The following is a 12,725-nucleotide window of genomic DNA, read 5'->3' as shown; positions in this document are numbered from 1 at the left end:
CCCTATAATGGAAAGGACATCTTTTTGGGTGTTAGTGCTAGAAGGTCTTGTAGGTCTTCATAGAACCATTCAACTTCAGCTTCTTCAGCATTACTGGTCAGGGCATAGACTTGGATTACTGTGATATTGAATGGTTTGCCTTGGAAATGAACAGAGATCATTCTGTCATTTTTGAGATTGCATCCAAGTACTGCATTTCATCTCGGACTTTTTTTCGGGGAGAGTGTATTTGGGTGTAATTACTTCAGTGTAATTAAATTTAGGAGTCTGGTCTCTATGAGACCCAGGGATAGCATATTTAGGGGGTGGGGTGATAAAAAATCAGCTTCAGAATGTGGTATGCTGGAAGCTCTGCTCTGGGCTGTGGTGTATTGTGAGGCTGGAGGAAACAGAGAGGCTTCAGGGGTCCTTTGGGGAGAGGCTATACATCCAGACAGACACTGTAGTGAAATGGGGAACAGAGTACTAGTGCACTTAAGGAGCACCTAAGTGTTCTTGCCTGAAGAATCCCAGGGACGGGGGAGCCTGGTGGGCTGCCGTCTATGGGGTCGCACAGAGTTGGAAACGACTGAAGCGACTTAGCAGCAAGAGTCCCCTTGGGAAACTGGACCTGAAACCCCGTCTACTCCTTCAAAGGGCTCCTCCGGTGATTCTGCAGGAGTATGCACATTCCAGTTTCCTAAGACACAAAAACCAAAAAACTCCTTTCCTATCTTGGAACTTTTATCTCTCCCGTAAATGGAAGCTTTGCGTTTAGACCAGGTCAGACCCTGCAAGGCAACCTAGCCCTGCTGTAAGGTCCTAGAGGGCAGAGAATGTTTTGACCATTGTCTCCTTTATATTTTTACAGAGAGAGGATATTCTTTGTATCCCTCCTTTTATACTATTGCAATGAATAGCTAGTTCCTTGTACTAAGTAGTGACTTCCTAAATGGAAAATTGTGTTCTCCGGTTTTAGTGAAAATGATCAATTCTTCCCAAAGTGTACCCCTGCGCTCTAGGGCTGGGAGATTGGATAACAGGACTTTTGAATCATCACTGGAGTAAACTCATTAAAATGTGTGTGTTTTTTTAAAATCTATTTATTTGGCCATGCTGGGTCTTAGTTGAAGCATGCTGGATCTAGTTCCCCGACCAGGGATGAAACCGGGGCCCCCAGCACTGGGAGCTTGGAGTGCTAGCCATTGGACCACCAGGGAAGTCCCTAAAGCGTGTTCTTTATAACACCATATCTGTAACTGTAGGTAGATGAGAATGGCAAAGGAAGAAAACAGATGGGCTTTGTTGTTCATCTTTATGAGCTTACCCTTCTGGATAGTTAGAGTGTTAGCTCACTTCATTATTAAGTTTACATCACAAGGGAAAAACAATCAAGTCAGCAGAAAACTACCTAGTATGTCCTTGAGCAATATATCCGGGCCTTGGAAAACGCCCCAGCATGGGGGAGGATGGCTTAACACAAAGTTTTTGGCAGTTGGTCTTGAATTCTTTGTGAGTGAGGGAACCAGCCTGGAGAGGGGTGGCTAAGAAGGGGAAGAGTCTGACTCCTGGGGCCAAAAACCTTGGAGAAATTATTCCATCCATAAAACTATGTTAAAAGAGATCAGTGAAAGATGTTAAAACCCAGTTTTAGGCAGAGGAGGCTGGTATAAACCTAGCAGTTTTACGAGACTGAATGTGTATGTTAACCCGTCCACATGCCATTCTATCCACCTCACTTCCTCCTGCAACCACCCTAATTGAGGGCAGAAGAAGGAAAGGTGGAATGAGAAGATAATATTATATTTTCTTTTTTAAATTTTGGAATCAGTCTTATTCTTTTGTATGCTCCGTCCTGTCTGACTCTTTGCGGCCCCATGGACTGTACCCCACCAGGCTCCTCTGCCTGTGGTATTTTCCAGGCAAGACTACTGGGGTGGAGTGCCATTTCCTACTCCAAGGGATCTTCCTGATCTTCCTGACTTGGATCAAACCCAAGTCTCTTGCATCTCCTGCATTAGCAGGTGGATTCTTTGCCACTAGTACCACCTGGGAAGCCACCCAGTATTCTTGGGGTACCATTTATTTTTTACTTATCTGCATTAAATATATATATATATATACATATATGGCTGCATGGCTTGTGGTATCTTAGTTCCCAGACTGAGGATAAAACCTGGCCACCTGGCATTGGAAACGTAAGAGTCCTAACAACTGGAGAGCCAGGGAATTCCTCTGCGTTTTCTATTCAATAAACTTGGAAGTTGTCTCACTCTTGTGCTTGTACCACATATCTCTAGGTCTTCACCTTTCGCAGTCCCTCAACCCAAGTCCAGAGAACCTCAAAGGCTCCTCTTGGAAGACAAATTGCTTTGATGATCTTCTGATTCTAGAGTCTAGAGTCCACATTCTACACCTTCATAGTTCTCCGAGCATTTTCTAGCCAGTCTGAGGCCATCATAATAGTGTTCATGTACAGATAATCTGTATAGAGTATGATAATGTCTTTGTCTTTTTCTGGCACAAATTAAGAATTTCCTTAGGATAGATTCTTTAAGGAAAAACACCAAAAGACGTTTCACTCAAAGTGAAATAATGTTTTTTTCATCAATTCCAGTAAAGTTTGATTTTTGGAATCATAAGTGGGAGGGGTTGGGATAGGAAATTAATTAATTAATTTGGGATTTGCTGAAATGGTTCATAGTTTTTCAACTTTGAGTGTTTACACTATTAGAGAATTTAAGCATCTGTGGATGGGCTGTGGAGCAGTAGGGATGGGGGATGTACAGAGTTGGACAAGTGGGAATTGAGTGATCAGCTACAGTTTCCATTATCTTTAGCCTGGTGGTTCTGAAATGCCCTTGGGTGTTCACACAGGGTACAGTGAGGTAGGGAAGGCATTAAGGAAGCAGGAGTTGAATCAAAGAGGCAAGTTAGGAGGCCTTGGTCAGTAGCTGCAGGAGGGAGAGGCCAGCGTATAGGGCACAGAGGCGGGGGAGGGTGTCTGGGTCCCACGTGTACTGGGGGCCGGATCTCTGCACTTCCAGGCCACTCAGCCCCACTAGGGCCTCTGTGAGGGTCAGTTCCTCTTCCCCAAGGGAGGAAAACAGCTCAGGTCGCAGGGGGAATACACCCTCTTTATCCTGGAGGAAATTCTGTTCCATTGTACTCTCCACCTGGAAGGAAGCAAAGCAGCGTGAAAAGAAAGAACTGGAAACCTCTATTCCTTTTTCCCAACTCACAAAATCCAGAAAGAGGGCTAACTTTCTCTCACTATAACCCCTTAGGTTACATTAATGACAACTCTGCCTGGGCTTTTTAACAGTCTTGTAGGATGGGCAGCACATTTATTTTTAGACCCATTTTACAGAGGAATGAATTGAGGGAGACTCAGAGACATTAAGATTGACTCACATCACTTGGCTAGGAATAAACCAAGCTAGAGTTTTCTGTCTCTTCTCCCAGGATCAGACTGAAAAATGCAGATAGTTGCCCAGAAATGCACTCCTCTACCTCTAGTTGTGAAATAGCAAATAGGAAGAAACATGGAGAGAAATGAGAAGTAGGCATGATCTCCTAGGATAAGACAGAGGCCCTGTAGGATGGTTCTGTCATTAGGTTAGATCGTATCTTTCCACCAGTTATAGCTGACTCCCTTCCAAAGTCTCCCTAACATCTGCCATTTTTTTCTTACCAGCTTTAGCTGCACTGGTAGGATCTTTTTCTCCACGGATTTTACCAGCAGTTTCTGTTGGGCTTCACTTAGCTCTGGAGAAAAAAAGCAGAGGAAGAGATGTGTGTTGGTGCAAAGGGAACTACAAGTTCCAAATGGGTGTACTTGCAGAATTTCAGCATTCACTGATTTATATGTTCACCCACGGTGGAATGCCTGTTCTGGGCCAAGTGCCTTTGCTGGGTGTGTTAGGTAAAAATCATGCTCACTCAGGGAACTTCTCCGCATTGTAGCCGAGAAGACAAAATAACTTGTAATTACAGTGTAGGCTGTGACAGGGGCCATAGCTGAAGACCTACCTTGGCTTGGCTTGGTGTTTGAGGGTGGGCTTCTTCTTCTTTTTTTTTAATTAGTTAATTAATCTGTCTGTGCTGGGTCTTAGTTGAGGCATGTGGAATCTAGTTCCCCGACCAGGGATCAAACCCGGACCCCCTGAATTGGGAGCATGGAGTCTTAGCCACCACCAGGGAAGCTCCTAAGGGCAGCCTTCTTGAAGGAACAAACATCTCAGCTTACATGTGAAGGATCAGAGTGTTTTTCAAAGTGGGACAATATTTCTTGCAGAGGGAAAAAGAATTCATGGGTAAGATCAGAGGATGTTATCCTCAGATTAAAGCTATCAGATGTTGAAATGAAAATGACGAGCTTAGCGATATGCAGAAGTTTTAAATATATGGCTGATAAAACTAGGATTATTTCCCAACCTCTGTTAGCAAGACTAGGGTATGGTGACCATGTGAATCGTAAGGAATGAAACCAATGTTTTGAGAATGTAGATATAAACTACTTAACTGCAGTATAATTTGCCTGGCATTTATTTACTCATTCATTCATTTACGAATTCGTTTAGTGACTCATTCCTACTGCTGAATAGGTGTATAAATAAAGACCTCACTCCCCACTTACCTGCTAGGGCTCCAAGGAAATAGAGGATGGCGTCCATAGCCCCCTTTGATTGCAGGACATTCTTTGGGAGTGCCTCCAGGGTCTCTTCATGTCCTTTGTCTAGAGCTCCTTCAAGCTGTGGGGAAAGCTGGGTGACTATTTAGGAGAACATGGGTAGAGCTCCCAGTGCCTGGCACATGACAGTCCCTTGAGATGTGTTAATTCTCTCCATTTCCTTGTTTCTTTTTCAAGATATCAAGTCCTGAAAAGTATTAGACTCTTGGGTTCCTTGGTCCCCGAGTCTTGGACTCTGGAAAAGAAAGGTCGAGCCCCTCTCCGAAAGAAGGTTCTGCTGGCCTGCTGCCCAGCCTGGGAACCTGCACTGTTTGCCCATCTCCAAAGAGACGCAGGGCACAGTGGCGACCCTGGCAGCCTGAGAGGGGGGCACTTGACCAGCCTTGGAGAAGGCGTCCACTGCCGACTCCTCTGGCCACTAGCCATCTGCCAGGTCCGTGGGCTCCGCCCCCAGCTCCCCCACCTCCATGTTCCCCTGCATCTCCTGCCTTTCCCTTGGGTTCTCACCATCAGCTCTAGGTCTTGTAGCTCCTTTTTCTTCCCTAGGAGTTTGCTGAGGGAGCTGAGCAGGGAGCTCTTCCCTTCCGGGCTCAGTTTCTCCACTTCCCAGGTCTCCCTTTGAACCTCTTCTTTTAGGGTCCTGAAGTCCTCGTGTACCGCCCCTGTGGCAACAGTAGATGTGGCATCCTCTTCATCAGTTCAGTATATGCTCTCCTGGCGGGTCTCCTTCACTCAGCCCTGCTTAGGCCCCCAGGCTCTGCTGCCCCTGAGCTCTGCTCTCAGCTAGAGCCTGGCTTCTTTTTTTGCTTGACCAAGGTTTACAAGTTATAAAGTTATTCCCCAGACTTGACTTATGGTGTTGAGTGGGGAGATGGGGAATCGAGGGGTGGGCCAGGACCCACAGTATCATCTAAACCAGGTATTCATTCCCCCGAGATTCTAGGCTCCATCCCAGATCAGTAGACAACTGACTTCCCTTTCTCTAGGACCACCACCTAAGAGTTGAGAAGGAAGGTCTATTTTCCCTTCTTAAGAGTCAGTTGACAAAGTGATTTTGGTGACTGGGTGAAGACCAGGAGGGGACTGCTCAGAAGTGTGTGCGCGCTGCCTGCCAAGTCGCTTCAGTCGTGTCCAACTCTTTGCAACCCTGTGGACTGTAGCTCGCCAGGCTCCTCTGTCCATGGATTCTCCAGGCAAGAATGCCAGAGTGGGTTACCATGCCCTCCTCCAGGGCATCTTCCCAACCCAGGGACTGGACTTGCGTGTCTTATGTGTCCTACACTGGCAAGCAGATTCTTTAGCACTAGCAGCACCTGGGAAGCCCCAAGAGTAGTGGGTCTAAATCCAGGGACATGGGCTGGCTAGGGATAGCTCGAACCTTGGCCTGCCCCTCTAGGGGCCTGGCATCCTAGGAACACATCCAGCCTGCTTTGGAAAGAGTGGGCTTCCTGGAAGTGGCTCCAAGCCCCACCACCTGGGCCTCAGCACTTGTCTTCCTCTCCCTTCACCCCAAGGTTACTTCCACTGTCTTCCTGACAACGTCTAGGGAGAAACACAAATTTCCTTACCAACATCAGATGCCTGGATAACTGCAGGAAAAAAAAAAAAAAATCCAATTAGAAGGCAATCCTCCCAAACAGGAGCCATACCCAGGGAATGGGACATGAATGGAGGTTAGGAAATACATCCTATCTCCTGGGATGTCCCAGCTGTCTTAAGGATACTCTTGTTCCATTTGTGGGAGGCAGAAATGGGGCAGCAGAGAAGCTAAGGCATTGTGAAACGGGGCACTTGGATCGAGTTGGCATCAGTGTGACTCAGTGGCTCCTGCCCCAGGTGCTGGGCAGCAGAGACGCAGATGCGCATGTGACAGGTCGTTATTACTAAGGCCTTGAGGACAGAGGTCGGAGGCGTCTGACCACCCGGGAGTCTTGTCCAAAGACTTTCCCCCTTCCACTGCTTTTCCCCAGGCTATTGGAATTCCTGCCGTGTTTCAGAGACAATAGTTTTTCTGAGATCTGCTCTGCCACATTCCTTTTCAGTCCCAGAGAGAAGGGAAGAAAAACATTAGAGTTTAAAAATCCTATCAAGAAAGTTGCAGTGAAATGACAGGAAACACTTACGGGTGAACTTCTCATCGTCTGGCTTTTCTGAAGACAGAAACAACACACATATGTCAGCATAAAACCTCTTTGTGCCTTTTTATCTAGAACAGTTGTCAAGGCAGCTTTATCAGTGATCATTATAAAAACAGAGCTCATCCGCCTCTGCAATTTTGGGAACACACACTGTCTCCAGTATTGCTGCTTCTGATGGTGCCTTCCGGTCTCTTTCTGTTTCTCTGTCTCTCTTGGGCACATTTCTATGCCTCTATCTGCCTTTCCTAAAGCTGAAGATGGATATTTTTAGAGCCTTGGGAAACAAAACCAGGGGGCTCCTTGGGGGCTTCTGGTATCCCCTATTAGAGGGTGCAGGATGTCAGCAGATAATGTCAGGGGTAGGGAGGAACACATGGGGAGCCAGGAAGCAATTTTTACTTACCTCCGGGAGGGAAGGTATGCATGTTATCATTGTAGATATGTGGGATATCTGTAAGGAACAGGAGCGGGGAGGGCAGAAGGACTTTTAACAGCTGCCCCAACTTTCTTTCTCTGGCCTCAAGCCTATGGACTCTGCTAAAGGCTAAGAACCTGTCTTTGAGTACCTCAACATTATCCTCGATCTGTCTCTACGGCTGGAAGTAATCTTTTCTTCCTCTGTAAATCTTTCCGTATGATATCACTATTTTCTACTTTGCATTCTAGTACTGGTATCTGTGTCTGTTTCCTCCATCAGAACCAGACTTCTATTTTTTTGGCCACGTGGCATGCCAGATCCTAGTTCTCTGTCCAGGGATCAAACCCAAGGCTCCTTCAGTGGAAGTACGGAGAGTTAACTGCTAGACCACCAGGAAACTCCTGGCCCCAGAATTCTCGAGAACAGAGGCTGTGCTTGTTCTTCTCTGTACCCTCTTCTCCCTGCTAACAAAGGTGCCTAGCTAGCACTCAGGAGATGCTCAGAATCCAGGGTGCCTCACTCCCAGGGCAGCCCCTACAGTGGAGGTTGGACCACAATACAATATACTCCTTTGCTCCTTCCCCAGTGTTGCCACAAGAGGGGAGCAGGATGCCTTAGGAGTGTGTGGGTAACTCTTGTCTGCAGGGGAGAACATGCTCACCCCACTCATCTTTGCCTTTGACCATCAGCTGTCTCACTCGAAATGCCAGGACGCAGCCCTTGGGGATGGTGACAGCCTCCTTGTGGTTTACGGATCCCTAGGGGTAGACAATGAGGATTTGTGAGTCTGCAGAGATCCTACATGTGAGATGTTGGGAGTGAGGGGGTAAAGGGCAAGTGGAAGGCCAGGCCCAAAATCCTTTGGGGAGATAAGAAGTTAGGAACCCTTCAGTGGTGTGCCTGATCACCTTTCCATCCAGTGTGGAATGAGCTTCAGAGCTCTTCTGCTCATTTCTGCTGATCACCCCTTTAATGACCTCTTTCTGTCTTCCGGGTTCAGACACATGAAGGAACTGGCCAGACCTGTTCATCACCTGCCTGTGCATCCCTGTCCCACTTTAGAGCGTCCATCCAGGCCCTGGTTCCTTCTTCCTCTTTGCCATGTGTCCCATGATCACCTTCTTCAGGAAGCCTTCCATGATTAATCCTTACTCCTGGTTCCAACTCAGCCCTTGAATATTTACACAGTATGTTGTTCAGTTGCTAAATCATGACTGTCTCTTTGTGACCCCATGGACCGCAACATGCCAGGCTCCTCTCTCCTCTATCTCCCAGAATTCGTTCAAATTCATGTCCATTGAGTCGGTGATGCTAGCTAACCATCTCATCCTCTACCACCTCCTTCAAAAGCCTTCAGTCTTTCCCAGCATCAGAGTCTTTTCCAGTGAGTCAGCTCTTTGTATCAGGTGGCCAAAGTATTGGAGCTTCAGCTTTAGCATCAGTCCTTCCAATGAATACTCAGGGATTTACTTTAGCATTGACTGGTTTCATCTCCTTGCTTTTATTTGGATCTATACTTACACAATATAGATATAGGTAAGTAAAGACTACTTATTTACATTGAATTTTCCAAGCCTGTGTTCTCTGGCCTTTCACCTCTGTGTCTCCTTCATAAGACTGAGACCTTTCTGGCAGCAAGGACATCTTTCCCAAGATTGGGAGCACTGTAAGGGAAAACTGGTGGCTGTGAGTTTCCCCTTCCCTAGTAGCTCCCTGTGGCAGCTGGCACAGGAATCTACCCAACTGGGCACCTTGACCATAGAGATGATTGGTTCCTGGCCAACTGGTGTCTGGATGTTGAAGAGCAAGGGGAGGGAGTGGGTCCTTTTCAGTATCCTGGGGCGGAGGGTGCTGACTGGGGAAAGCAATGCAGCCTCTGAGGGTAAAGTCAATGTAAGTGTGCGGGAAGCAAACCTGTAACCCCAACGGGGCAAAGAATGGGAGGGAGAAGCAGCCTTCGGCCCTGCCAGCTCTCTCCAGGGTCACCTCCTGCACGGCCTCCACTACTTCCATCACCACGTACAGGTTCTCTCCTCGACTTCGCATCTCCTCCAGGAACGGGTGCTCTGCCAGCAGCTTCCTGTGACAGGAGAAACAGAAGCGACCTGTCCAGAGCTTTTCCCCATCTGGGCCCTGCCCTTCTCTTTTCTTCTGTCATTCCCAGGAGTGAGGCACAGGGGGTGTCAAGAAGCGTGAGGACTCTGGAGCAAGACAGGCTGGAACCCAGCTCTCCCGGCTCCTGGCAGGGCAGCTTCTCTGAGTCTGGGTTGCCTCATCTATAAAACAAGGATAATGACACCTACCTCCGGGGAGAAAGAGAGAGAGAGAGAGACTGGGGAACCCTCGGGCACAGCACCTGGCCTAGAATGGGGTCTTGTGGTTGTTTCTTTCTCCCTCGGATTCCCCTCCTTTTCCACCCTGTTCTTACTTCTGTGCCTCTCTCCTGGGCGGGGGTGGGGGGTGGGGTGGGGTCCTTTCTTTCTCTCCACCTTTTTTTTTGGCTTGTGGAATCTTAGCTCCCTGACCAGGGCTTGAATCCAGGTTCCTGCCAATGAAAACTTGGAGTCCTAACCACTGGAACACCAGGGAATTCCCTGCAACGTAGAAGTATTAACACGGCCAGGCGGCACATTAGCTCTCTCCCAGGTGCACTTTGACAAAATCCTCTCCCTCACCCTGCCAAGTCCATCCACTCTGTTGTCCTCGAGACTTTGCGTCCATTCAGCCCTTTTCTTTCTGTCTGCTCCTCTCTACTGAGTTTCTCTCTCTGATGGGCAGTGGAACACAGTCTTGCCTGATCTGCCTGCCTTCCCTTTTCTTTATCCCGTGACACACTTCCTCCGTCTGGCCAGATTAATCCTGGCACATCGGAGCATCGTCAAGTCTCCCCGTACATGGCACAGCATAGATGTGTCCTTGACCTGGGTCCTCCGTGGTCTTGGCTCTCCCTACATTTCTCCCTTGTTTCACTCTTACCTGCTTCTGCCAAACTGGCTATTCATGGCCCCTATAGGTTAAAACAATTTTTTTTTAATGGATGGATTGCATTTATTTATTTATTTTGGCCATGCCGTGTAGCATGTGGGGTCTTAGTTCCCTGACTATGGATGGAATCCACACCCCCTGCATTGGAAGCTTGGAGTCTTAACCACTGGACCATCAGGGAAGTCCTGTCGCTATAGGTTTTGAGATTTCTCACCTGTGTGCTTTTGTAATGCCATTCTCTCAAGCCCTGCAGGTCCCATTTCTGCTCATCTTTCAAGGCCTTCCCTAGGGCTTCCCTGCTGGCTCAGATGGTAAAGAATCCACCTGCAATGCAGGAGACCCAGGTTCTATCCCTGAGTTGGGAAAATCCCCTGGAGAAGGGAATGGAGAAGGGAATGGCTACCCACTCCAGTACTTTTGCCTGGAAAATTCCATGGAAGAGGAGCCTGGTGGACATGATTGAGTGACTAACACTTTCACACTTTCAAGGCCTAGGTTGTGGGCTGCCTCCTCTGCGAAGTCTGTTCTCATTTCCCCAGCAAGAAGTCCCTCTGACCTGCCACAAAACTCAGGCAAAGCCCTCCTCAGGCACTTACATTTCTGGCCTTGGATTAGAGTTACTGTTGTACATTTCCCCCCACTCTGAAATCGCAAGGCAAAGGTATTCTAGTGCAGTCCAGCACCTAACAGAGTGCTTTGTACTTAGGTGGGCTGAGTTTACTCATGATTCCCCAGGCACCTCAGCCCTTTCTTCTTGCCTCCCCAGCACTCACCTCCTTTCAACCACCACTTAACTACTTAAAAAGTCAGTTCCCTTGTCAAGTCAAACATTTGAGGAAACCGGCAGACTTGGCAACTGCCACACCCCTTGTGCTGCTGAGGCAGCTTCCTGAGGGCTGCTCCCTGCAGGCTGGGGCTGGGTGGGGGGCTTTGTTTATGCAAGGAGAATGCTGTGCTCAAGTCGCAGTAGGGAGCTTTTAAGGTTTCTTCCCTTTTTAGTGTATTTTCATAGAGTCTTATGGTAGGGAAAAAATCCCTAGAGAATTTCATCGAACACTTAAACAATTTTTCAGGAGAGAAAGCTGAAGCGAAGTGACTTCCAAGGCCACACAACTCATTAGTGTGAAAACACTCACCCTCGGGTGTTCGTGATAGTGGGGAGGTGGTGGACGGATGGGGGTGGGGTTGAGGGGAGTGGTTAGGAAATGGCCTGGAAGCACCCACAGGCTGAAGGGTCATCTTCAAGAGCTCCTCTGGGGTGACCGTAGGTGAAAGTTCAGCGTGAGGGCCCTGCCCTTTGGGTCAGGCCCAAAGCACCCTTTCACTGCACAGGTTTGCCCTGAGTCTCACCGCTCCTGGTGCAGGGTCTCCAGAGCCTTGGGTGCCACACTGAGGGTCTGGACCTCCAGGGTGCTGTTCTGGGACAGGCCGGCCGTCCCCTTCACCTTGACTGTCTTTGGCACGTCCACCTCTCCCTCCACTCGGGCGTCCAGCATATTCTTAAAGCCGAAGTTCCCCGAATCTGTTGGGTCTGCAGGAGGGAGAAGATGAAGGGGGCTGGGCTGAGGGGCGCTTCCTCCTCCCTGCCTCCTTCGAGAACTTTCTGGCTAGAGGATTCCCACCCCTGTCCCCTGGGCAGAGACAGCTTCAGGTCCTCCTGGTTGGCCGGCTCCAGCCCCTCCCTCAGTCCCCAAGTCCGTGGCCAAGGCTGACCTGAAGGAGAGCCGCCAGGTTCGAGAATGTCCAGGAAGGTGTAGTCGGTGCGGACATACCGGGCACCCCAGAAGAGGGTGCTCTTCCGCTTCCTCAGGACCAGGCAGAAGGGATGGAAGCGCTTGAAGTCTATGAGGCTGTCCAGGGGTGTCAGGTCCCCTCGGGGGTTTAGTTGTCTGGTCAGGGCCCGGGTGACATTTTCAAACATGGTCATTGTCTCTGTATGGGGAGGGAAAGTGACAAGTTGGGAGGAAGGGTGACATCTTCCACCGAGACAGGTCCATGGGCTCTGGGGTAGGGTATGCCCTTAAAGACGCCTGAATCCTCTGGATGTCAGAGCTGAAAGGGACCAGAGGAGTCTTCGTTTTATGGTGAGGAAATGAGGCCCTGAGAGCTGAAACAACTTGCCCGGCTGCAAGGCTGGCTAGAGGGGCAGCCCTCCCCTCTCTTTATGAAGGGCTCTTTGCTCACTCCCTGCTCACTTTCTTCATGGACTTGGAGCCTGACTGGCACATCTCATTAACGTGGAAGTAAAGCTCCTTTCACTCAGCTACGCCCACCTTGTCTCCCCACCAGTGAACCGTGAAAGCCACCACCTGGGGAATCTGGGGGAGGGAGGCAGCCACCGCTTGTGCCTAGGAGGACCCAGGGGACAGTGCCGCTCACCGAGTTGCTCTTTCTTTGGGTAGGAGTCACTTCCCTGTATCTTAATGTCGCTCGTGCCCTGCTCCTGGCTCACAGCTGTGGGTAGACCCACTTCCCTCCAGGTACCACTCAACAAATCCAGACATCTTGCTGC

The 12,725-nt window shown here is 49.0% G+C and overlaps 1 protein-coding gene across 1 annotated transcript; it reads right to left on the bottom strand.

The window, feature by feature from the left end:
* Nucleotides 1-2,912: 2,912 nt before the first annotated feature.
* Nucleotides 2,913-12,140, bottom strand: GSDMA (gasdermin A). The gene is made up of 11 exons (XM_052658752.1): nt 11,927-12,140; nt 11,564-11,744; nt 9,143-9,308; nt 7,890-7,986; nt 7,214-7,261; nt 6,796-6,822; nt 6,241-6,261; nt 5,180-5,334; nt 4,619-4,733; nt 3,674-3,747; nt 2,913-3,155 (listed from the first exon to the last, which is right to left on the bottom strand). The coding sequence occupies exons 1-11, from the start codon at nt 12,138-12,140 to the stop codon at nt 2,913-2,915; spliced, it is 1,341 nt and encodes a 446-aa protein (XP_052514712.1).
* Nucleotides 12,141-12,725: the final 585 nt, after the last annotated feature.

This window comes from Budorcas taxicolor, chromosome 19 (genome assembly GCF_023091745.1).
Source record: "Budorcas taxicolor isolate Tak-1 chromosome 19, Takin1.1, whole genome shotgun sequence".
NCBI lineage: Eukaryota > Metazoa > Chordata > Mammalia > Artiodactyla > Bovidae > Budorcas > Budorcas taxicolor.
Note: the sequence above shows the minus strand (reverse complement) of the source record. Positions and strands in the feature narration are given on the sequence as shown.

Bases quoted from the DNA above. Each gene is read 5' to 3' on its own strand.
- GSDMA (XM_052658752.1), bottom strand. From the start codon at position 12,140: ATGACCATGTTTGAAAATGTCACCCGGGCCCTGACCAGACAACTAAAC. The intron at 7,987-9,142 runs GTTTGCTTCCCG...GTCTACCCCTAG, and splicing joins TTGCCCCGTTGGGGTTACAG to GGATCCGTAAACCACAAGGA. The intron at 4,734-5,179 runs GTGAGAACCCAA...CTTTCCCCACAG, and splicing joins TACAAGACCTAGAGCTGATG to CTTGAAGGAGCTCTAGACAA.